The sequence below is a fragment of the Nycticebus coucang genome, chromosome 12 (genome assembly GCF_027406575.1).
Source record: "Nycticebus coucang isolate mNycCou1 chromosome 12, mNycCou1.pri, whole genome shotgun sequence".
In the NCBI taxonomy this organism is placed as follows: Eukaryota; Metazoa; Chordata; class Mammalia; order Primates; family Lorisidae; genus Nycticebus; species Nycticebus coucang.
Window position 1 is genome coordinate 14,764,949 of NC_069791.1, and position 22,454 is coordinate 14,787,402.

The 22,454-nt window shown below is 42.5% G+C and overlaps 1 protein-coding gene across 2 annotated transcripts in view; it reads right to left on the reverse strand.

The window, feature by feature from the left end:
• The window catches only part of SLC4A8 (solute carrier family 4 member 8), an 85,981-nt gene extending 73,108 nt beyond the window's left edge, over nt 1-12,873 (reverse strand). Inside the window, exon 1 of one of the 2 annotated variants that reach the window (XM_053557976.1) lies at nt 12,650-12,873. In XM_053557976.1, coding sequence (XP_053413951.1) covers nt 12,650-12,694 — 45 coding nt within the window. In that variant the 5' untranslated portion in view covers nt 12,695-12,873. The remainder of the gene's footprint in view (nt 1-12,649) is intronic. The other variant, XM_053557977.1, reaches the window with a different exon arrangement.
• Nucleotides 12,874-22,454: the final 9,581 nt, after the last annotated feature.

Sequence of the window (22,454 nt, forward strand, 5' to 3'; positions counted from 1 at the left end):
CTAAAATTCCAAAATGCCTCTGGTTTCTCAGCGATTCTTTATTGAACCCCACTTGGAGTCATTCCTGTTCAGTACACATTGCTAGTTAGTACATTGTAATAGGAAGAATACTGGGATCCTAAAGAGATGCACAACCTAATCCCTAGAATTTTTTAATGTGTTACCTTAAGCTGCCCTTGCAGATGGAAGTAAGGGTGCTAATCAATTACCCTTACAATAAGGAGATCATCCTGGAGTATGTAAACCACAGTGAAATCTCAGAGTAGGACAGCGCCTGTGGCTCAGTCAGTAAGGCGCCGGCCCCATATACGGAGGGTGGCAGGTTCAAACCCGGCCCTGGCCAAACGCAAACCAAAAAAAAAAAATAAAATAGCCGGGCATTGTGGCGGGCGCTATAGTCCCAGCTACTCGGGAGGTTGAGGCAAGAGAATCACCTAAGCCCAGGAGTTGGAGGTTGCTGTGAGCTGTGTGAGGCCATGGCACTCTACCGAGGACAATAAAGTGAAACTCTGTCTCTACAAAAAAAAAAAAAAAAAGAAATCTCAGAGTAATAACAAATATCCTTAAAAGTGGAAGAGGGGAGAGGCAGAGCAAGATGGCGGCCAAGTAACAGCTTCCTTGCATCTGGGCACGGTGAGTCTGGTAAGATAGGACTCCAGGCATCTCTGGCTGGTGGGATCTGCCTATCATCACCCCTGTGAGGATATAGGGAGTCAGCGAGAGACTTCTGGACCCCAAGAGGAGGACTAAAACAGTGGAAAAACAGCAAGTGGTCGCGTGTGTTCAATCCGTCTAAACCCGCTCGCAACTGTAAGTTCAGTAGCAGCGAGGCTGCAAACCAGAAAGGCCTTACCTGTGAACTGTTTTGGTGTCTTTGGACTTGGCACTCAGTTGAACTGCCTTGGTGAGAGCCTGAGCGGGAGTGCAGAGAACTTTGGCTGTTGTCTGGGGCCCCAGTCTGAGCCGCTGAGCCAGACGGAGCTAATAGTGTTTGGCTGTGGGTCACAGGGAGCCATTGTGAGTGATCTGCCCCGGCAAGCTCTGCCCTCAGGGTCGCAGAGCTAGAATCCGGTGGGAGCTGGTAACCCAGTGACCAAGTAGCCTAAGGGTGGGGTCTGAGCCGCCTTGCAGCCCTAACCCTCAAGGGTGGAGTGAAACCGGTTTTGGCACACTGGGTAAGTGGATAGCCACTTCAGCAGTGATTCCAGCAATAAGCACTTTCCTGGGAAAGCTTCTGCTCAGCAAGTTTACAAGTTCAAAGTGCCTTTTAAGTGGCTGAAGAGAGATTTAGGGTGTCTACCTGCTGGGGTTTGAGAAATCAGCAGCCTCCAGTTGTATCAGAACTGTGATTAACATCTCATACCCCAGAAGACCACATGTTGCCCAGACAATATTCAATAACATATACATACTGCTTTGTTTTTGGTTGTGTGTTTTTTTTGTTTTTGGTTTGCTTGGGTTTTTTTGTTTATTTTGATGTTGTTGATGTTGTTTTGTTTTTTAATTTCAACCTTTTCCATACAGATCCTTTTTCTTTCTCAATTTTTCTAGTTTAATTATAATTTCCCATTGCTGCCTTTTTCAATAACTAGAACTTCATTTTTGCTGGTGTTTCTACCACTATTATTTGGTTTTTCACCCAATTTTATCCCGTAAAGTTTTCTGTTTGCTTGTTTTGGTTTGATTTATAGCATTTTTGTCTTTCCTCTCTACTTGGTGGAGGTGGGGTACTGTGTCTGATGAGGTTAGCAAAGAGCTGCTGACCTCAAGGGAACCACGCAACTGGGCACCCCCAGAAGGTGGAGTTTTTTAAGGTTGTGTCAAAGTACCCTACTGTACACCTATATTGCTGTGTCTCCCTCTTTCTGTGCCTCTCTTCTTTTTGTCAATATTCCTTTTACCCACCCCCTCTCCTTTGTCTATTTTTCTTTTTTTTTCTTATCACTCGGTCCTCCTTTCTTTCATCCCTTTTTTGCTCTTCAACCTTCTCACCCTTCTGGTCCTGTAACCCTTTGTCCACAGGCACGAGAACTTAAAGAGCAAGAGGAAGTGAAAGGAAAATTAGGGCAAGGAAATGGACAAAAGAAATCACTCATGAGGAAGAATCAGCAGAAAACTCCAGGCAACATGAAGAACCAGTCCAGAACAACCCCGCCAAGGGACCATGAGGTAGCTACTGCAGAGGATTCCACCTATACAGAAATGTTAGGAATGACAGAAAGGGAATTTAGAATACACATGTTGAAAGAAATGATGGAAACAATGAAGGAAACTGCTAATAAAGTGGAAAATAACCAAAAGGAAATCCAAAAACAGAATCAAATAAGAGATGAACGATATGAAGAATATAAAAAAGATACAGCAGAGCTGAAGGAACTAAAACAGTCAATTAGGGAACTTAAAGATGCAATGGAAAGTATCAGCAACAGGTTAGACCATGCAGAAGAAAGAATTTCAGAGGTAGAAGATAAAGTTCTTGAGATAACTCAGATAGTAAAAGAGGCAGAAAAGAAGAGAGAGAAAGCAGAACGTTCACTGTCAGCATTCTGGGACTTTATGAAGCGTTCCAACATAGGAGTTATAGGAATTCCAGAAGGGGAAGAAGAATGCCCCAGAGGAATGGAAGCCATACTAGAGAATATTATAAAAGAAAATTTCCCAAATATCACCAAAGATTCTGACACACTGCTTTCAGAGGGCTATCGGACCCCAGGTTGCCTCAACTCTAACCGAGCTTCTCCAAGACACATTGTGATGAACCTGTCCCAAGTCAAGACAAAAGAAAAGATTCTGCAAGCTGCCAGGAGTAAGCACCAGTTGACCTACAGGGGCAAATCCATCAGAGTGACCGCAGACTTCTCTAATGAAACTTTCCAAGCAAGAAGACAATGGTCATCTACCTTTAATCTACTTAAACAGAACAATTTCAAGCCCAGAATTCTGTACCCGACTAAGCTAAGCTTAAAAATTGACAGAGAAATCAAATCATTTACGGATATACAAACATTGAGGAAATTCACCACAACAAGACCAGCTCTACAGGAAATACTTCAACCTGTTCTGCACACTGACCACCACAATGGATCAGCAGCAAAGTAAGAACTCAGAAATTAAAAGACAGAACCTAACCTCCACACTGATGCAAAAGATAAAACTAAGCAATGGACTTTCACAAAATAAGACGAATAGACTACTACCACACTTATCAATTATCTCAATAAATGTTAATGGCTTGAATTCCCCACTGAAGAGACATAGATTGGTTGACTGGATTAAAAAACACAAGCCATCCATTTGCTGTCTGCAAGAAACACACCTGGCTTCAAAAGACAAATTAAAGCTCCAAGTCAAGGGTTGGAAGACAATTTTTCAGGCAAATGGAATTCAGAAGAAAAGAGGAGTTGCAATCTTATTTTCAGATACATGTGGATTTAAAGCAACTAAAGTCAAAAAAGACAAAGATGGTCACTTTATATTGGTCAAGGGAAAAATACAACAAGAAGACGTTTCAATTCTAAATATTTATGCACCCAATTTAAATGCTCCCAGATTCTTGAAACAGACCTTACTCAGTCTGAGCAATATGATATCTGATAATACCATCATAACAGGGGACTTTAACACTCCTCTTACAGAGCTGGACAGATCCTCTAAACAGAAATTAAACAAAGATATAAGAGATTTAAATGAGACCCTAGAACAACTGTGCTTGATAGACGCATATAGAACACTCCACCCCAAAGATTAAAGAATATACATTCTTCTCATCACCCCATGGAACATTCTCCAAAATTGATCATATCCTGGGACACAAAACAAATATCAACAGAATCAAAAGAATTGAAATTTTACCTTGTATCTTCTCAGACCATAAGGCACTAAAGGTGGAACTCAACTCTAACAAAAATGCTCGACCCCACCCAAAGGCATGGAAATTAAACAATCTTCTGTTGAATAAAAAAAATGGGTGCAGGAAGAAACAAAACAGGAAATCATTAACTTCCTTGAGCATAACAACAATGAAGACACAAGGTACCAAAACCTGTGGGATACTGCAAAAGCAGTTTTGAGAGGAAAATTCATCGCTTTAGATGCCTACATTCAAAAAACAGAAAGAGAGTACATCAACAATCTCACAAGAGATCTTATGGAATTGGAAAAAGAAGAACAATCTAAGCCTAAACTCAGTAGAAGAAAAGAAATATCCAAAATCAAATCAGAGATCAATGAAATTGAAAACAAAAGAATCATTCAGAAAATTAATGAAACAAGGAGTTGGTTTTTTGAAAAAATAAATAAAATAGATAAACCATTGGCCAGACTAACGAGGAATAGAAAAGTAAAATCTCTAGTAACCTCAATCAGAAATGATAAAGGGGAAATAACAACTGATCCCACAGAGATACAAGAGATCATCTCTGAATACTACCAGAAACTCTATGCCCAGAAATTTGACAATGTGAAGGAAATGGATCAATATTTGGAATCACACCCTCTCCCTAGACTCAGCCAGGAAGAAATAGAGCTCCTGAACAGACCAATTTCAAGCACTGAGATCAAAGAAACAATAAAAAATCTTCCAACCAAAAAATGCCCTGGTCCAGATGGCTTCACTCCAGAATTCTATCAAACCTTCAAGGAAGAGCTTATTCCTGTACTGCAGAAATTATTCCAAAAAATTGAGGAAGAAGGAATCTTCCCCAACACATTCTATGAAGCAAACATCACCCTGATACCAAAACCAGGAAAAGACTCAAACAAAAAGGAGAATTTCAGACCAATCTCACTCATGAATATAGATGCAAAAATTCTCAACAAAATCCTAGCCAATAGATTACAGCTTATCATCAAAAAAGTCATTCATCATGATCAAGTAGGCTTCATTCCAGGTTTGCAAGGCTGGTTTAACATACGCAAGTCCATAAACGTTATCCACCATATTAATAGAGGCAAAAATAAAGATCACATGATCCTCTCAATAGATGCAGAAAAAGCATTTGATAAAATCCAGCATCCTTTTCTAATTAGAACACTGAAGAGTATAGGCATAGGTGGCACATTTCTAAAACTGATTGAAGCTATCTATGACAAACCCACAGCCAATATTTTACTGAAAGGAATAAAACTGAAAGCTTTTCCTCTTAGAACTGGAACCAAACAAGGTTGTCCTCTGTCACCTTTACTACTCAACATGGTGCTGGAAGTTCTAGCCAATACAATTAGGCAAGACAAGGAAATAAAAGGAATCCAAATGGGAGCAGAAGAGGTCAAACTCTCCCTCTTTGCTGACGACATGATCTTATACTTACAGAACCCCAAAGACTCAACCACAAGACTCCTAGAAGTCATCAAAAAATACAGTAATGTTTCAGGATATAAAATCAATGTCCACAAGTCAGTAGCCTTTGTATATGCCAATAACAGTCAAGATGAGAAGCTAATTAAGGACACAACTCCCTTCACCATAGTTTCAAAGAAAATGAAATACCTAGGAATACACCTAACGAAGGAGGTGAAGGACCTCTGTAAAGAAAACTATGAAATCCTCAGAAAGGAAATAGCAGAGGATATTAACAAATGGAAGAACATACCATGCTCATGGACGGAAAGAATCAACATTGTTAAAATGTCTATACTTCCCAAAGCAATCTACCTATTCAATGCCATTCCTATCAAAATACCAACATCGTACTTTCAAGATTTGGAAAAAATGATTCTGTGCTTTGTATGGAACCGGAAAAAACCCCGTATAGCTAAGGCAGTTCTTAGTAACAAAAATAAAGCTGGGGGCATCAGCATACCAGATTTTAGTCTGTACTACAAAGCCATAGCGGTCAAGACAGCATGGTACTGGCACAAAAACAGAGACATAGACACTTGGAATCAAATTGAAAACCAAGAAATGAAACTAACATCTTACAACCACGTAATCTTCGATAAACCAAACAAGAACATACCTTGGGGGAAAGACTCCCTATTCAATAAATGGTGTTGGGAGAACTGGATGTCTACATGTAAAAGACTGAAACTGGACCCACACCTTTCCTCACTCACAAAAATTGATTCAAGATGGATAAATGACTGAAATTTAAGGCATGAAACAATAAAAATCCTCAAAGAAAGCATAGGAAAAACACTGGAAGATATTGGCCTGGGGAAAGACTTCATGAAGAAGACTGCCATGGCAATTGCAACAACAACAAAAATAAACAAATGGGACTACATTAAACTGAAAAGCTTCTGTACAGCTAAGGAGACAATAACCAAAGCAAAGAGACAACCTACACAATGGGAAAGGATATTTGCATATTTTCAATCAGACAAAAGCTTGATAACTAGGATTTATAGAGACCTCAAATTAATCCACATGAAAAAAGCCAACAATCCCATACATCAATGGGCAAGAGACATGAATAGAACTTTCTCTAAAGATGACAGACGAATGGCTAACAAACACATGAAAAAAATGTTCATCATCTCTATATATTAGAGAAATGCAAATCAAAACAACCCTGAGATATCATCTAACCCCAGTGAGAATGGCCCACATCACAAAATCTCAAAACTGCAGATGCTGGCGTGGATGTGGAGAGAAGGGAACACTTTACACTGCTGGTGGGACTGCAAACTAGTACAACCTTTCTGGAAGGAAGTATGGAGAAACCTCAAAGCACTCAAGCTAGACCTCCCACTTGATCCTGCAATCCCATTACTGGGCATCTACCCAGAAGGAAAAAAATCCTTTTATCATAAGGACACTTGTACTAGACTGTTTATTGCAGCTCAATTTACAATCGCTAAAATGTGGAAACAGCCTAAATGCCCACCCACCCAGGAATGGATTAACAAGCTGTGGTATATGTATACCATGGAATACTATTCAGCCATTAAAAAAAATGGAGACTTTACATCCTTCATATTAACCTGGATGGAAGTGGAAGACATTATTCTTAGTAAAGCATCACAAGAATGCAGAAGCATGAATCCTATGTACTCAATTTTGATATGAGGACAATTAATGACAATTAAGGTTATGGGGGGGAACAGAAAGAGGGAAGGAGGGAGGTGGATGGGGCCTTGGTGTGTGTCACACTTTATGGGGGCAAGACATGATTGCAAGAGGGACTTTACCTAACAATTGCAATCAGTGTAACCTGGCTTATTGTACCCTCAATGAATCCCCAACAATATAAAAAAAAAAAAAAGTGGAAGAGGGAGGCAGAAGAACACAGTAAGATGTGATGACAAAGGTAGGGTCTGAGAAATGCTGTTTCTGACTTTGAAGATGGAAGAAGGGAACTATGAGCCAAGGAATGCAGGCAGTTTCTAGAAGATAGAAAAGACAAGGAAACAGATTCTCTCCTAGAACCTCCAGGAAGAAACACATCACTGCCAACACTTTGATTTTAGCCCAGTGAGACCTGTGTTGGACTCATGAATCACAGAACTGTAAGATGATCATTATGTATTGTTTAAGCCAAAAATTTGTGGTAATTTATTGTGTCAGCAATAGAAAACTCATACACACATTATGACTTTCTGACTACCAAGACCAGTAGACTTGTTATTACCTTATGGTTAACAACCAACCACTCCTTTATCTAAGATTTGTTATGGTTACCTAGCAGCAGATTTAGAATAAACATGATTGCTTTTCTGGGGCATGATTACTCCTATGAGCCTTCTCTACCCTGCCAAGGCAAACCATGAGCTAAGATTATCTATAGATTTTGAAGGAAGTAAATTTGCAGCCAGAGTTGTCCTCTACTTCTGCTCAAGTCTCTGCTTGGCAAGTCAGCCCACATCTCTCCTACAAAAGCAGAGCCGGTAAGATCAGGTAAAGAGAATGCCTTCCCAGATCTCACATATGGAAAGAGTGGAAAGAGCACCGAGCACGTTGTGATGATAGGGTAGAGGGGTATGGACTGTATGCTGCAATGTGGCGAAAGGAGAAATTGTATCTATTATGGTTGATACTTTTGTTCAATAATACTCAGCAAATATTTACTGACCGCTCCCCTTAAACTGCCTATGGCTCTCGGAAAAGTTGACCCACTTCCTACAGAACATTCATTCATTCATTTACTCAGCAAATATTTACTGAGCTCCAACATGTGCCAGAGTCACTGGGCACTAGAATTCAGGCCTCAAGGATCCACCATAAGACACAGTGTGACTCCATTCCCATCCCCAGTGTTTCTCAATTATCACCCATTAACCAGGAGCTGTTATTCTGGAGATTTCTGCAAAATTTTCCATTCTGAGCAGGTCTGATCCACATGAAAGCCTTAGTAATTGCCCAAATTCACTTGCTTCTGCCTTTGCCACTTCCACCCTCCCTAAACTTCTCTTCAATTCCCAGAACATTTGGCTCAAATGCTGGAGGCTCCAGCCTCTCCTCCTGCTTGGTTCTGAAAGTGCTAACCAGGAGAACTGTGAACCTATAAGACGTCCTCAGTTCCAGTCCAAAATAAAGGCTTTCTCTAAGCTTTCTGACCTTTTATCTCTATTACTACCCCCTTTAAGAGCTTGTTGATTCTTACAATTTCAATAACCATTTCCAGAGATCTCATCAAAGGAATGGAGGCCTTCATGAACTTATCCTAAATGATACAAATGGTCTCCTAGCTAGTATCTCTCCTTCAGTCTCTTTCCAAACACTTACCAAGTGCTCACTCAGAGTCCAGCACTGATCTATGTGCCAAGGACACAGCTGCAGTAATCCACAGTGATTCAGCGCACATCCTCTTGAGGGAGGCACGCGTAAGGACTTACTTAACCTCTCTATTTCAGTTTCCTCATTTGAGAAATGGGAACAATAAAAGTACACAAATCTCAGTGTTATAGGGAACATTAAATGAGATAATGCACAGAAAACACTTAGTACAGTCCCTGGCATATGGCAAGTATACAATAAAAGTTAACACGACAGTAACAACAAAGAGAGCCTTGGGTGAACAGCAGAGAGGAATAAGTATGTTTCACAAATTAGTGAGTGAGCAAAGTGACAGCACTTGTTGTGAGCAGGAGAAACAGAGTGACAAATTCTGATAGAGTGATATGGAGCCAAACATTGATGATTAAAATGAAACTTTCTAGGCTGAGAGAAGGGGAAAGAGTTTCTATCTTCAACACCTGAGCAAAGGTACAACACAAAAGAAGAGAGAGGTTTTGTGTAATCAAGTAACAGCACCTGCTGCTCTATGCTCATCCTAACTAGACCACAAGCTCCTTACAGAGGGGCACGTTGGCTTTGGATATGGGAAGGTTGTTAGTTTACTCATACAATTCAGTATCAATTTTCTATCAGGCATTGTCCAAGATGACATGATTTTCTGCCTGGCTCCTGTTCTCATGAAGCCTCTGAAAAGATAATAAGCAGGAAATAAAAACAAGAACACATCAGATAAGTTGTATATGCTTTTTTCCTTTTTCCCCCTTCTTCTACAATGAAGGAATATATATGCTATTAAGAAAATAACAGAGGGTTGGTGCCTGTGGCTCAAAGGAGTGGGGCACGGGCCCCATATACTGGAGGTGGCAGGTTCAAACCCGGCCCCGTCCAAAAACTGCAAAAAAATAAAATGAAAATAACAGAATCATGGCAGCACCTGTGGCTCAGTGAGTGGGGCGCTGGCCCCATATAACCGAGAGTGGCATGTTCGAAACCAGTCACAGCCAAACTACAACAAAAAAATAGCCAGGCATTGTGGTGGGCGCCTGTAGTCCCAGCTACTTGGGAGGCTGAGGCAAGAGAATCGCCTAAGCCCAAGAGCTGGAGGTTGCTGTGAGCTGTGATACCACAGCACTCTACCGAGGGCAATAAAATGAAACTCTCTCTCTAAAAAAAAAAGAAAGAAAGAAAATATAACAGAATCATATGAAAGAGGGAGATTAGGGATAAAGGTCAGGAAAAGAAATTCTGAAGGAGTGCCATTCAAGTTGAGTCATGAGAAGACCTAGGTAGAATAGTGTCCTAGGCAGCGGGAATGACAAGAACAAATCTCCTGAGGCGTGAAGGACCCTGACATGCTGAAGACACAGAAAGAAGGCTGGAGAAGCAGTGCACGTTGTGAGAGTGCAGGCAGCGGTCCTAAGAGGATGGGGAGGGCCCTGATCATGGTAATGCTTGATAGGCCATGATAAAGAGTTTGGATTTTATTTTTAAATGCATTGGGAAGCCACTGAAGGCTTTTAAGATAGGATACAACATGATCCAATTTATTTTATTTTTTTTTTTTTGGCAGTTTTTGGCCAGGGCCGGGTTTGAACCCGCCACCTCCGGCATATGGGGCCGCCCCCAATTTATGTTTTTAAAAGCTCCCTGTGGTTGCATGTGCAAAGTGGACTATAGAGGGGCAAGAGAGAACCGTTGGAAGACTAAGGCAGTAGTCCACAGCAAAGAAAACAGCATGGACTTATGATATTTAGATGTGATGTCTGGAATCTCTGTATTTACCTCAGGTTACAGAATATACCCACTTTGCCAGGCCCAACTCCCCTGCACATTGCCTAGTTGGCCCCACAGGAGGCTTTCCCAGTAACTGTCCATCAGCTGACTATGACTCCTCTGAGTCACCCCATTCCCCGCCTCCGTCTACTCTCATTCTTTTTTCTTCCTATGTTTAAGGTTCTTATTTGCCCATTACCTGACTCCAGCCTTCATGAGGTCCTACTGTTTCCACTCTATTCTTTTCTCTCTCCTTAGCCCGCAACCTGTGGAAGTTTCGCCAAGTAGATGTAAAGGAGACAATCATTTTCTGTCTACCCCAGAAGCACTGAGGAATTATCAATTTCACAGAACACTAACAGAGACCTAGCATTATTATGCCCTCAGTAAAACCACCTGTACACATTCTTGATGTTAAGGACACTGTCTCCTCACATTTGTTCCAGCCTACTCTCCCCACTCTCAACAGGAAAATCTGATCCCGATTTCATTGGCTCTCTCATGCCCTCTCTCTCTCTTGCCATCCCTTTCCTCCTCCCTACTCAAACCCTTCCCGTGGCTTCTCCTTATTCCTCAAATAAATACCAACCTCCTTGGTACAGACTTAACAGGCTCTGAATGTTATGACACCAGAATATGTCTCCTACCACTAAACTCATCACTCCCCATGGTTCCGTCACCATCTTTCTTTCAGGTCTTCTAACTAGATGTGCCCCCTTGTGCCACAGGGCCTTGGTGTAGGCTGTTCTCTTTGCCTCGAAAGCCCTTTGATCTCCCTCTTCCTTCGGCTGAGCTCTTTGCTCCAATTTTCTTCCTTAGCAAAATCTTCTCTGATCTGAGACCAAGGCTAGGAACCACTATTATATATATTTATAGCACTTTCTTTTAAAGCTCTTATCACAGTTTATAATAATATATTTATTTGTGTGATTATTTGAATAGAAATGGTTACTTCTCCCTTCCTCCACTCCATGGTAAGCTTTAGAGGACAAGAACATTGCCTATCTTTGCTCATCACTGTGCCCCAAATAGAGATTGAATGCATTTAATAGGTCTTAAGAGGATTAAGTATGGAAAGATTTTCCAAAATTGTAGATATTGTTCCTCTTTTGACTGAGCAAGCAAAGAAGGAAGTATGGCTCTTCTAGTGGCAAGCTATTACCAGGAAGAGGAGAGAGTCATCCTCTAGATACCCAACTCAAAATGTTTTCCCTGATGAAAACCATCCCTCAACATGCCACTTGTTTTCCAAGACCCGTCAACCTTCCTGAGAAGAGGATCCATCATCCTGAAGAGGTCCATCATCCTTTTCACAGCCCTCCACTTCAGACTTGACCCCCCCTTTGAACCCTCTTTCCAAAGCAGTAACCACACCATCTGATTGCAGAGAAAAGGAGAATTCAATGAGCTACCACTCACTGCCTGTCACATGATAAACATTATTTCACAAAGCCTTTTCAGAAATAGCACCTTGTTTGATCCTGTGAGGTACACAAAGCAGATAGACCATTCCCATTTTCACAGATGAGGAAACTGAGGTTCAAAGAGGCAAGCGACTTACTCAAGGTCACAAAGCCTGTGTGAGGTAGGTGTAGCATTTGAACCTACGGACTCTACCTTGTTCAATGCTTTCCCTTACATTAGCGACCCCAACAGTTCAAACCTGGTTTTCTCATTCCCTTAAATAAACACTTGTTCCTGACCCCTCAACACTCCCCCTGCCCATTTGTGCTTCCCTACCCTGAACTTGCCAGGTGTCTATGCGATGGGACAGAGGGATTCACAAAGCTGACCACACTAAGAAATAAGAACACAAAGAAAAGACCTGCCCCGCAGAGAGCAAGATGCCTGACCACCCTATCTGCCCACGTTCTGGCAAGACAACTCGAGGCCAAAAGCCGGCCTCTTGCAACAGGGAAGACCCAAGGAGAACAGAGGTCACCGCCCGCCGGCTGTCAGGCTCCTCGGCGGCGCAAGGGATACAGCAGGGACCGGCCGTCTCCCAGGCTCGGGCCAAGGTCACCGCTCGCAGCCCCGGCTCGATCCCCAGCCTCCCGGAGCGCCCCCTGGTGTCCCGGGCTGGCCTCCCTCGCCCTCAGGGAGTGGCCCTGGAAGCCCGGGTTTGGGGGCAGAAGGAAGCAGGGTGGGCAGAGGACAAGGAGGCTGAGCCCCGGGGAGGGGCGGGAGGCGGGGCCCTACCTGGTAGCGGAGAACGCCGTCCGGCTCGTTACTCCCGGCCCGCATGGCGGAGCCCGACTAGGTCTCCCCCACGGGCTCCAGGCCGAGCGTCGGCAGCCCGCGCGCCCTGGTCGAGTCTGAGCGGATCACCCAAGCGCCGACCCCTACCCCGGAGCCAACGGTCAACCATCGACCGCCGCCGCCTCCATAGCCACCAGCCCTCGAGGCATCCGCCGCAGCCAATCAGCGAGCGGCCTGTGCAGCCAATCAGCGCGCGGAGCACCGGAGGACGCGGTCCGGCGGTACCCAGGGCTACCGCAGGAGGCGGAGGGAGCCGGGGAACCAACAGCTCCCCGCCCGGTTGCCGTGGAAACCGTCTCCCTCCCTCAGGGGCCTCTGGGCTTGGAGGTCCTTCCAACTGCTTGCTGGAAATTGAAAATCTCTTGCTTCTCTGTTTGGAGTTGCACCTGACCCTTGCACCCTGGGAAAGGGTCGGTTTTGCCTGTTCTGATTTTATTCCTTAGGAGGTGACTTTTAAATTTCTAGAAAACGTCCCTCAGAATTTCAGGAGGAAGTAATTGAGGATGAGGGGAGAGAAGCTTTTTTAAATTAATTGTTAATCCCTGAGCGTTAAAGAGAAGCGGACTTGCTGTGATCAGGCCCCTTTGCCTACTCACTATGACTTAGATTTCCTTCTGAGTCTCAGGTCGACAGCAAAAAGCACAGAGGTGAGCTAAGGATAATTGTTGAAGTAATTCCACAAAAACACTTCCAACTTTTCCAAGAAATGATCTAAGGCAAATTATTATTTAACAACAGAACTACTGATCTAAGGCAAGGTTTAAAAATCATGAATATGCATTCAGTTTGATTTGGATGTAAAAGAAAAGAGAGGCTGGCTAACATTGAAACAACTCTCTTTCCCCAAGAGGAGAAAGGGGGCATTTTGTTTCATATGCACTATCACATCAGACTGTAGATGAGTGCCCATTAGCGGGGGAAAGAATTGTTGCAAATCATTCTCAGCCTCCAAAGAATTGTTGCAAATCATTCTCAGCCTCCAAAGAAGCTGCACTTGGGGAACATAGTCCGGTACATATTAAAGCCTTGTCCCCTGCATACCATCTTCTTGGTGTGGCCGGGAAATTAGAAACAAAGTTGGACTTTAGTATCCCTGAAGCAGAACCATATGGAAATGTGTGTTCTCCTTTGTAAGCCTCATGTGCACTTTCTGAGTTTTAGAGTTCTTTGCCACCCTCTGTCCATCTCTTTGCTAAACGTCTCCCTAGAATCTGGAATTCATATCCCACCCTCAGCCCCCTTTTGGCCCATCAAAATCCTGATCATCCTTCAAAGAACACCTCTTCCAAGAAGGCTTTCTTTATTCCACTCTTTTGACATTTCTAACATATAATCTCTTCCTCCTCAGAATCCTCACAGCACTTTATACCTTTCTCACAGCAGTTATCATGCTGTAGTAACTTAAGTACTGTATATGTTGACTTTAGTTTACTACAATATTATAAGTTCTTTCAAGGCAATGATTATTTTTCTTATACCCTTCTGTATCCTCCACGGAGCCTCAAAGAGTGCTGATCGCATAGAAAGTAGCTCAAAAATACACATGCTTTTAATTCAATCAAACTAAAAATGTGTTGACATCTACTAACATATAGGCCTAAGTAGCAATGAAAATGCAGAGAAATCTAAAACACATATTTCCCAGGAGCTTAATAGTCTAATGTGAGAAATAGGATATCTGTTAATACAATGGCAAAACAAGGCAACATAGAATAAGAGCCATACAAATAAGGTAGACAACAAAGATTACAAAAATTCAGAAGAGAAAATTATCTTTATAACTTAAAGGCATTTCAGTAAGGTAACACAGAGGGTATGGTTTGAGCTAAGTCAGAAAATATGGGTAAGATTTGGTTGAGCCAAGATAAGGGAAGCAGGCATCTCAAGCTTTGAGCAAAGACTTAAGGGTAGTAACGCAAGGTTGGATGTGGTGTCTTCCCACTAAAGAAAGAAGATTGCTTGAGGCCAGGAGTTCAAGACCAGCAGGGCAAAATAGCAAAACTCCCATCTCTTGAAAAAAAGTTAATAAATATTTTTAAAAATTAAACTTACCTGGGCATGGAGGCACATGTCTCTAGTCTTAGCTACTCAGGAAGCTGAGGCAGAAGGATTATCTGAGTCCAGGAATTCAAGGCTACAGCGAGCTATGATTGTGCCACTGCATTCCAGCCTGGGTGATAGAGTGAAACCTTGTCTCTAAAAAATTAATTAATTAAAAATAAATTTTAAAAAAGCGTAATAATGCACATGGCCCACTCAGGGTAGCCACAGTTTGGGCCAGAGCAGAAAGTTATTGAGAAGAGCAGTAAAAGTTGTGATAAAGAAAGGGAATGTTGGGCGGCACCTGTGGCTCAGTGGGTAGGGCACTAGCCCCATATACCGAGGGTGGCGGGTTCAAACCCATCCCTGGCCAAACTGCAACAAAAAAATGGCTGGGCATTGTGGCAGGCGCCTGTAGTCCCAGCTACTCGGGAGGCTGAGGCAAGAGAATCACGTGAGCCCACAAGTTGGAGGTTGCTGTGAGCTGTGACACCACGGCACTCTACCGAGGATGATAAAGTGAGACTGTCTCTACAAAAAAAAAAAAAAGAAAGAAAGAAAGGCAAAGTTCAAATTATAGAGAACTAGCTAATTAGTTCAGGCTTTATGTTTCCTATATGATAGAAAGTAGGACACTGCTGAAGGTTTCAGGAACACTTCCATGCACCAGGACCTGGGTTTGGGGGCATAAATGTCTTGTATCATTTAACAGTTATAAACATCTCCATTGTTTCTCCATTTTACTAAGAAAACTGAGGCTCACAGAAGTTAAGTAACTTCCTCCAGGTTTGGCAGTTATTTGGTTGGTATTCAATTATGCATTCATTATTACGAAACACATTTACTGAGAACCTATGTATCCAACCCTGTGTTGAGTACTTGGAAAACAGCAATAAGACAAACAGAATCCCCAGCCTCACGAGCCTGACAATTGAATAGGGAGAGTCAACAATCTTTTGATAGTTACAAGTTGTAATAGCTAATATGAAGTTATAAAGGGTTGCATGGTAGAGACTAACTGCCATGGGAGGGGGAGAGCTGCTCTGAGGATGTGAGGAAAGCCTCACCTGTGAGATGACTTGAGCAAATCTCTCATTTTAGAGTACAAGAGAAAATCTAAAAATGGTACCGGAGTCAGGCATGGTGGCTCATACCTGTAATCTTAGCACTTTGGGAGGCCATGGTGGGAGCACCAATTGAGGCTAAGAGTTCAAGACCAGCCTAGGCAACATAACAATATACCATATCTACAAAAAACAGAAAATTAGACGGCCATGGTAGTGCACACCTATAGTCCCAGCCACACCAGAGCTGAACTTGGAGGATCCTTTGAGCCCAGGAGTTTGAGATTACAGCGAGCTATGATGATGCCTTAGAAAAAAAGTGTCATCTCCAAAATCTGTCTTTAGAACAAGATAGATTAGAGGGGGAAACATGAAGGGGCAAGGATAGTGGGCAAAAGAAAAATGTGCCCAAATTCCCCACTGGAATTCCCCTGGCAGACAGGTCTCACCCACGGCAGAAGTGAAGTGGGCAGGGTGGGGAGAGCAATGAAGTAGAGTCGATTGCTGGGAGCTCTGGTGGATCTGATTTTCCTCCAGTTCCAATGTGAGAAAATGTCAGAGCCTCTGGCCCCTGACTCCAGGGTCAAGAGCCCCATCTTCTGGCCTATTGTGCAAATTACAAAAGAAAGTATTAATAGATCACAATGGATGCAGCTGCTGAGGCTTCTGCTATCTGGGCCACTGCAGAAGACAGGCTCTCCCTCCCAGGGCTCATTTGGTCTCTCCTTCCCCAAAGAGGCCGGTGCACTTGGCTCCGGGCACCAGGCTCCCACCCTCTATTGCTCCCTACCCTGGTTAGAAAAGTGCAAATATTTGGCTGACCGTCTGTCCAGCAAATAGGCTCTGGAGGAGCCGGAAGAGGACTGACTATTCAGCCAAGGACACCACCTCACACTTGTTTTTTAAAGGCAGAAAAAAAACCCCAGCAGAACAGAACTCAAAGCCTTCTGGGCCTGCACTTGGCTATGAAAGAAGAACAGTGAACATGAAAATGGAAAATACTTGTGTAGAGACAGACATAGAAACCCACACACCCAAGCCAACAGAGAAGCAGGGAGGCATGCTATATGGACAGCCTCACTTATCATTGCAACAACTCTATGAGGAGGTTCTATCATCCCATTTTATAGATCAGAAAACTGAGTCTTAGAGTTGTAACTTGCCCCAGGTCACACAGCCAGCACAGTTAATAAATGGAGACCATGGGTTCTGAGCCCACATGTATCTGATCCCAGAATGCATGAGCTTACCCATCATGCTGCTTCCCGTGGGGCTTCCTGGGGATTCCATCCTTCTCTAACTTTATAGACTCCACCCTCTCTTCAAGGTTTCCAAATGTGGCCATCCTTCCAGATTTTGTCTCTAGACCTTCTCTCTTCTCTAATACTAGTGGTTCTTAAACTTCGGGGAAAGAGGTGGGTCTTGAATGCTCTGGAGACATGATAAAATCTATGGACTCTCTTTTTAGATAAGTACACAAAAACCCGGGCTCTGCATCTGTAGCTCAGTGGTTAGGGCACCGACCACATACCTTGGGCTGGCCGGTTCAAATCCAGCCCAGGCCAGCTAAACAACAATGACAACTGCAACAAAAAAATAGCCAGGCACTGTGGTGGGCGCCTGTAGTCCCAGCTACTTGGGAGGCTGAGGCAAGAGAATGGCTTAAGCCCAAGAGTTAGAGGTTGCTGTGAACTGTGACACCACAGCAATCTACCGAGGGTGACATAGTGAGACTCTGTCTCAAAAAAAAACCAAAAAGGCCAAATTTTGCATATAATTATAAGCATGTGTTCATAGATTTCCTAGGGAAGCTCTAAGCACCTTACATACCTTTAAATATTGACTGAAAGACATTGAAATTCTCTTATTCAGGAGACAAAAAGACAAAAATGAAAGAAACTTTAAAAGTCTGAGAAAATGTTGTTATATAATTACAACCAATTTTCCCATCAAAAGCATCCCAATTCCTCCATCGGTTTATTGTGTCTCTTCCTCTGTTTAAACTGTCAAAGGGGCCACCAGGGCAGAGGTCCTAGTCTTCACTTGCCATCCCATAGCTCCCCATTCCCAGCTGCATCTTATACCTATTTTGCTTCTCCACTTTCCTCTTAATTACATATCCAAACCCAAGAAAAGGTTGTCGGGATCCAAGGAAAAACTTAATTAGGGCTTGTTCATTCTGTCGTCTGGGAGCCTTTCCTGCGGAAGGGAGGAGCAGGAGAGAAAGGGCAAGACAGACACGATTCTTTGTCAAACTGAAAAGGTTATGCAGGTGCATGATTTGCTTTCAGCCCTTGCCAAGTCACAGCGTATCTAAAGAGACTACAGAATACAATTTTCATTGTTCACAGCATGCTGCAGGCCGGAACACTGCATATAACAGGGAAGAATACTGAGGTGCCAGAAAAACCAAGAGCTGGGCTCCCGACTGGGAAAATCATGCCCCCGCCCTTTGTCCTCATCAGCATCGCCTCCAGAACTTCATTATACTGCACTCATTCACACCTTGCTCCAGACTAAGTGAGGCACTGAGATGAAATCCAAGTCCAATGGCAGAAACCTAGCTTCTGCCCTCTTTAGAATTACAATTACAGTATTTAGAGGCAGAGGTAGGAGGAAGGACCTCCAAAGGGAGCAGAACAGGAAAGCAGGGTGTAAAAAAGTATTGTCATGTCGGCCTTGTAGGCCAGGAGCCGTGGCTCACGCCTGTAATCCTGGCACCCTGGGAGGCTGAGATGGAGGACTGCTTGAGCTCAGGAGTTCAAGACCAGCCTGAGAAAGAGCAAGACCCTGTCTCTACTAAAAACAAAAAATTAGCTGGGCATTGTGGCAGTCACCTGTAGTCTCAGGTACTCAGGAGGGCAAGACAGGAAGATCACTTGAGTCCAGGAGTTTGAGGTTGTGGTGAGCTAAGCTGATGCCACAGCACTCTGGCCTGGACAACAGAGTGAGAGCAACTCTGACTCAAAAAAATAAAATAAAAAAGGAATAGGTCTTGAAGGAAAGAAGCTGTCAGACTTCCAGATCCAGATGGGAAGCCATTCAGAAATTTGAGAAAAGTTGGTGTTAACCAAGGACCACATGCCAAGACTTGGACACCAGATCTGAACATATTCGAATTAAATACATTTATCTCATTAGTTTATAACCAAACCTAACCCTGTTTAGAAATCAGGTCTCTTTAAAGTGGTTTCACACCACATCTTATCTACTTGGGGATAAGACCTCCTGAGCTTGTTATACTAAATAGGGAAGTTTTTTTTGTTTTTGTTTTTGTTTTTTTGCAGTTGTCATTGCTGTTTTAGCTGGCCGGAGCCAGGTTCAAACCTATCACCCTCAGTATATGGGGCCGGCACCGTACCCACTGAGCCACAGGCTTACTTCACTTCAGCCCTTAGGCCTAAGATAGCTTTAAGGTGACAGCAAATTCAATACTTCACATTTATATTATTACTCAACTTTTTTAACACTGTTACATCATTTGTCTTCATGGGTCTAGAAATGTATACAGAAAGTTTTGCAGACCAGGAAGCTAAAATGAAACTAGGTGTAGGTATTTGCCCAAGTCAGTTAATAGTGGAGCAGGGTCAGAACTACTAATGTTTTCCACTTCATTCTGTGGCTTCCTAGAAATATAATTCTACTCAGCCACTTCCTGCATAAAATTGAATTGGCTTTAATGGAACAGTGAAAATTTGAATCTCCTTTAAAACTGACATTAACTGCCCCCCAAGCAAAAAAAACAGGTTTCTCCTCTGTTACCTTTTCCCCTAAGATGAGAGTTTCCTATAATTTCCACTTTAGAACACTTGCCAGTGATACCCATTCATTAGTTTACTGAACAAAATGCTATGAAGTTCTGAAACTATTACGGCTTCTTATCTCTAAAAGCACATTATCTGACATAGATATAAATTCAGTCCAAGCTACTCTTACCTCCAGTGATACATCCCTTGAGGCCTTTTATTTTGTAGCTAATAAAAAAGAAAAGAGAAGCATTCAGACATTTGGGCTAGGGCAAAAGGGAATAGACATAGAATTTGAATTTATTTCACTTATTTATCTTTTTCTATCTTGAATCTTTTGCCAAATTGAAATGCCAACTTCCTCTTTAAAGAAAGAGTTCTCTGGCTTATTCTGCAAGTCAGCAGAAAATATAAGAAAGAATATTTGCTGGACTTACCAAAATCAACCAGGGCTATGAGACAGTCAGTTAATACATGGTAGAGAAAAAAATCCCAGCCTTAAAACACATATTGAAATAATAAACTTTGTTTGAGGTAGGCAAAATAGACTAGAACCATTGCAACTGGATTATAACCTGTATGTTCTTTTGGGTCTCTCTGGAACTTCTTATCCCTATTCCCTAAGAACTGTTGGAAGAGACTTCAAAGCCCTATGAACCAGTTTCTGTCCAACATAATTCCCCTCTGCAGCATTCCAGAGAAAGGACAATCTAATTCTCCCTGGATATCTCTAGTAACAGAGAGCTCACCACTCTGGCAACCCCATTCCAGGTTCAATTTGCCTCCTTGAAACCTCCACTCATCATTCCAAATGCTCTTCTCTGTAGCTCCAAAGGGAATGTCTACTCACTCTCCCACATGACAGCCCTTCAGAAACTTGTAGCCAGTTATGACATCCCCTGTTAATCTTATCTTCCTGAGACCCAGGGCATGACCAGGATAGGATTCCTGTCTCCAGCAAGCCACCTGCACCCCTTCTAGCATGGAAATATAGTTTAAAAAGACTTCCACCACTGTTAATCTTTATGTGTGATAAGGTACTATAGTTATATAAAAAATGATTCTTTGTCTTAAGGAATGCATGCTGCAGTGTTTAAGGTACAAGTATCAGCATGCCTACAATTCACTTTTAAATGATACAGCAACACAGATACAGAAATTGGTAGATATGGCTCAGCACCTGTAGCTCAGTGGTTAGGGTTCCGGCCACATACACCGAGGCAAGAGGGTTCGAACCCAGCCCAGGCCTGTTAAATAACAATGACAACTGCAACCAAAAAAATAGCCAGGCATTGTAGCGGGCGCCTGTAGTCCCAGCTACTTGGGAGGCTGAGGCAAGAGAATCACTTAAGTCCAAGAGTTTGAGGTTGCTGTGAGCTGTGATGCAACAGCACTCTATCAAGGGCAACATAGTGAGACGCTGTCTCAAAAAAAGAAATAGATAGATATGCCAAGATACATAAAAAGAAATAAAGCAAATATATCAAAATATTAACAGTTATGGAATATAGTGGAAGCTTTACAGATGTTCGTTATCCTTGTTTCTTACCTTCTCTTTGTTTTCATGAGTAAATTTTTTTTTTTTTTATTGTTGGGGATTCATTGAGGGTACAATAAGCCAGGTTACACTGATTGCATTTGTTAGGTAAAGTCCCTCTTTTTATAATTAAAAGTTGGAAAATAAAGGGCTAGAAAACACAAATTATCAAACAAAAAAGAAGCACCGTCAAACTGGCAAATTCCCAAGCCTGTGGACACTACTCAGGACATCTCCAGTACTGGGCAGGCCAAATGCCAAAAGTACAGATTATCCCCAGAAAATGAGTCATGACCAAAGTAAGGTGATTCAGAAGTCTGAAAGATAAAGAATGGGCAAAGGCATGGCACACAAATGCAAAAAAGAAAAGAAAAAGAAAGAGAGTAGAGGTCATGATCTTACCTTCTGATAATACTGATTTTAAGCCACAATATTAAATCAGATGAAGATAGGCACTTTATAATAGTAAAGGTTTACTCTACAATGAGGATCTTATAAGCACCTGTGCAAATAGATAACATAGCAACAAAGATAAAAAAATAAGGTTTACTGGACAGATGAGGAAGAATCAACACACATAATGGAAAGAGCTTATTTTACCTCTATCCGGAGCAATCAGTCAAGGGGAAGAAATAGAAGGAACATAAATTGGAAAAGAGGAAGTCAAAAATCCCACATTGTAGGTAACATGATTTTATAGAGAGAGAAATCTAAAGACTCCACCAAAAAATTCTTAGAACTAATAAACTAATTCAGCAAAATTATAGGATAAAAAAATCACCATATGGCTCAGCGCCCCTAGTACAGTGGTTACAGTGCCAGTAACTTACATCGAGGCTAGCAGGTTCAAACCTGGCCCTGGCCAGCTAAACAACAATGACAACTGCAACAAAAAATATCCAGGCGTTGTGGTGGGCACCTGGAGTCCCAGCTACTCGGAAAACTGAGGCAAGAGAATCATTTGTCCTCAAGAGTTTGAGGATGCTGGGCAGCGCCTGTGGCTCAAAGGGATAGGGCGCCAGTCCTATATGCTGGAGGTGGTGGGTTCAAACCCAGCCTCGGCCAAAAACCACCAAAAAAAAAGAGTTTGAGGTTGCTATGAGCTGTGACGCCACAGCAGTCTACTGAGGGCAACATCATGAGACTGTCCCCCCCCAAAAAAAATCACCATATGAAAATTACTATCATTTCTATATACCTATAATAAACTAGAAAGCATTCCCATATATAATTGCTACAAAAAAAAAACCTAGGAATAGATTTAACCAAGGAGGTGAACGATCTCTACAAGAAAAACTACAAGGGTACATGTGAAATGTACTGGGTGTAGAGTATGAATACCTTAACAGGATAACTAG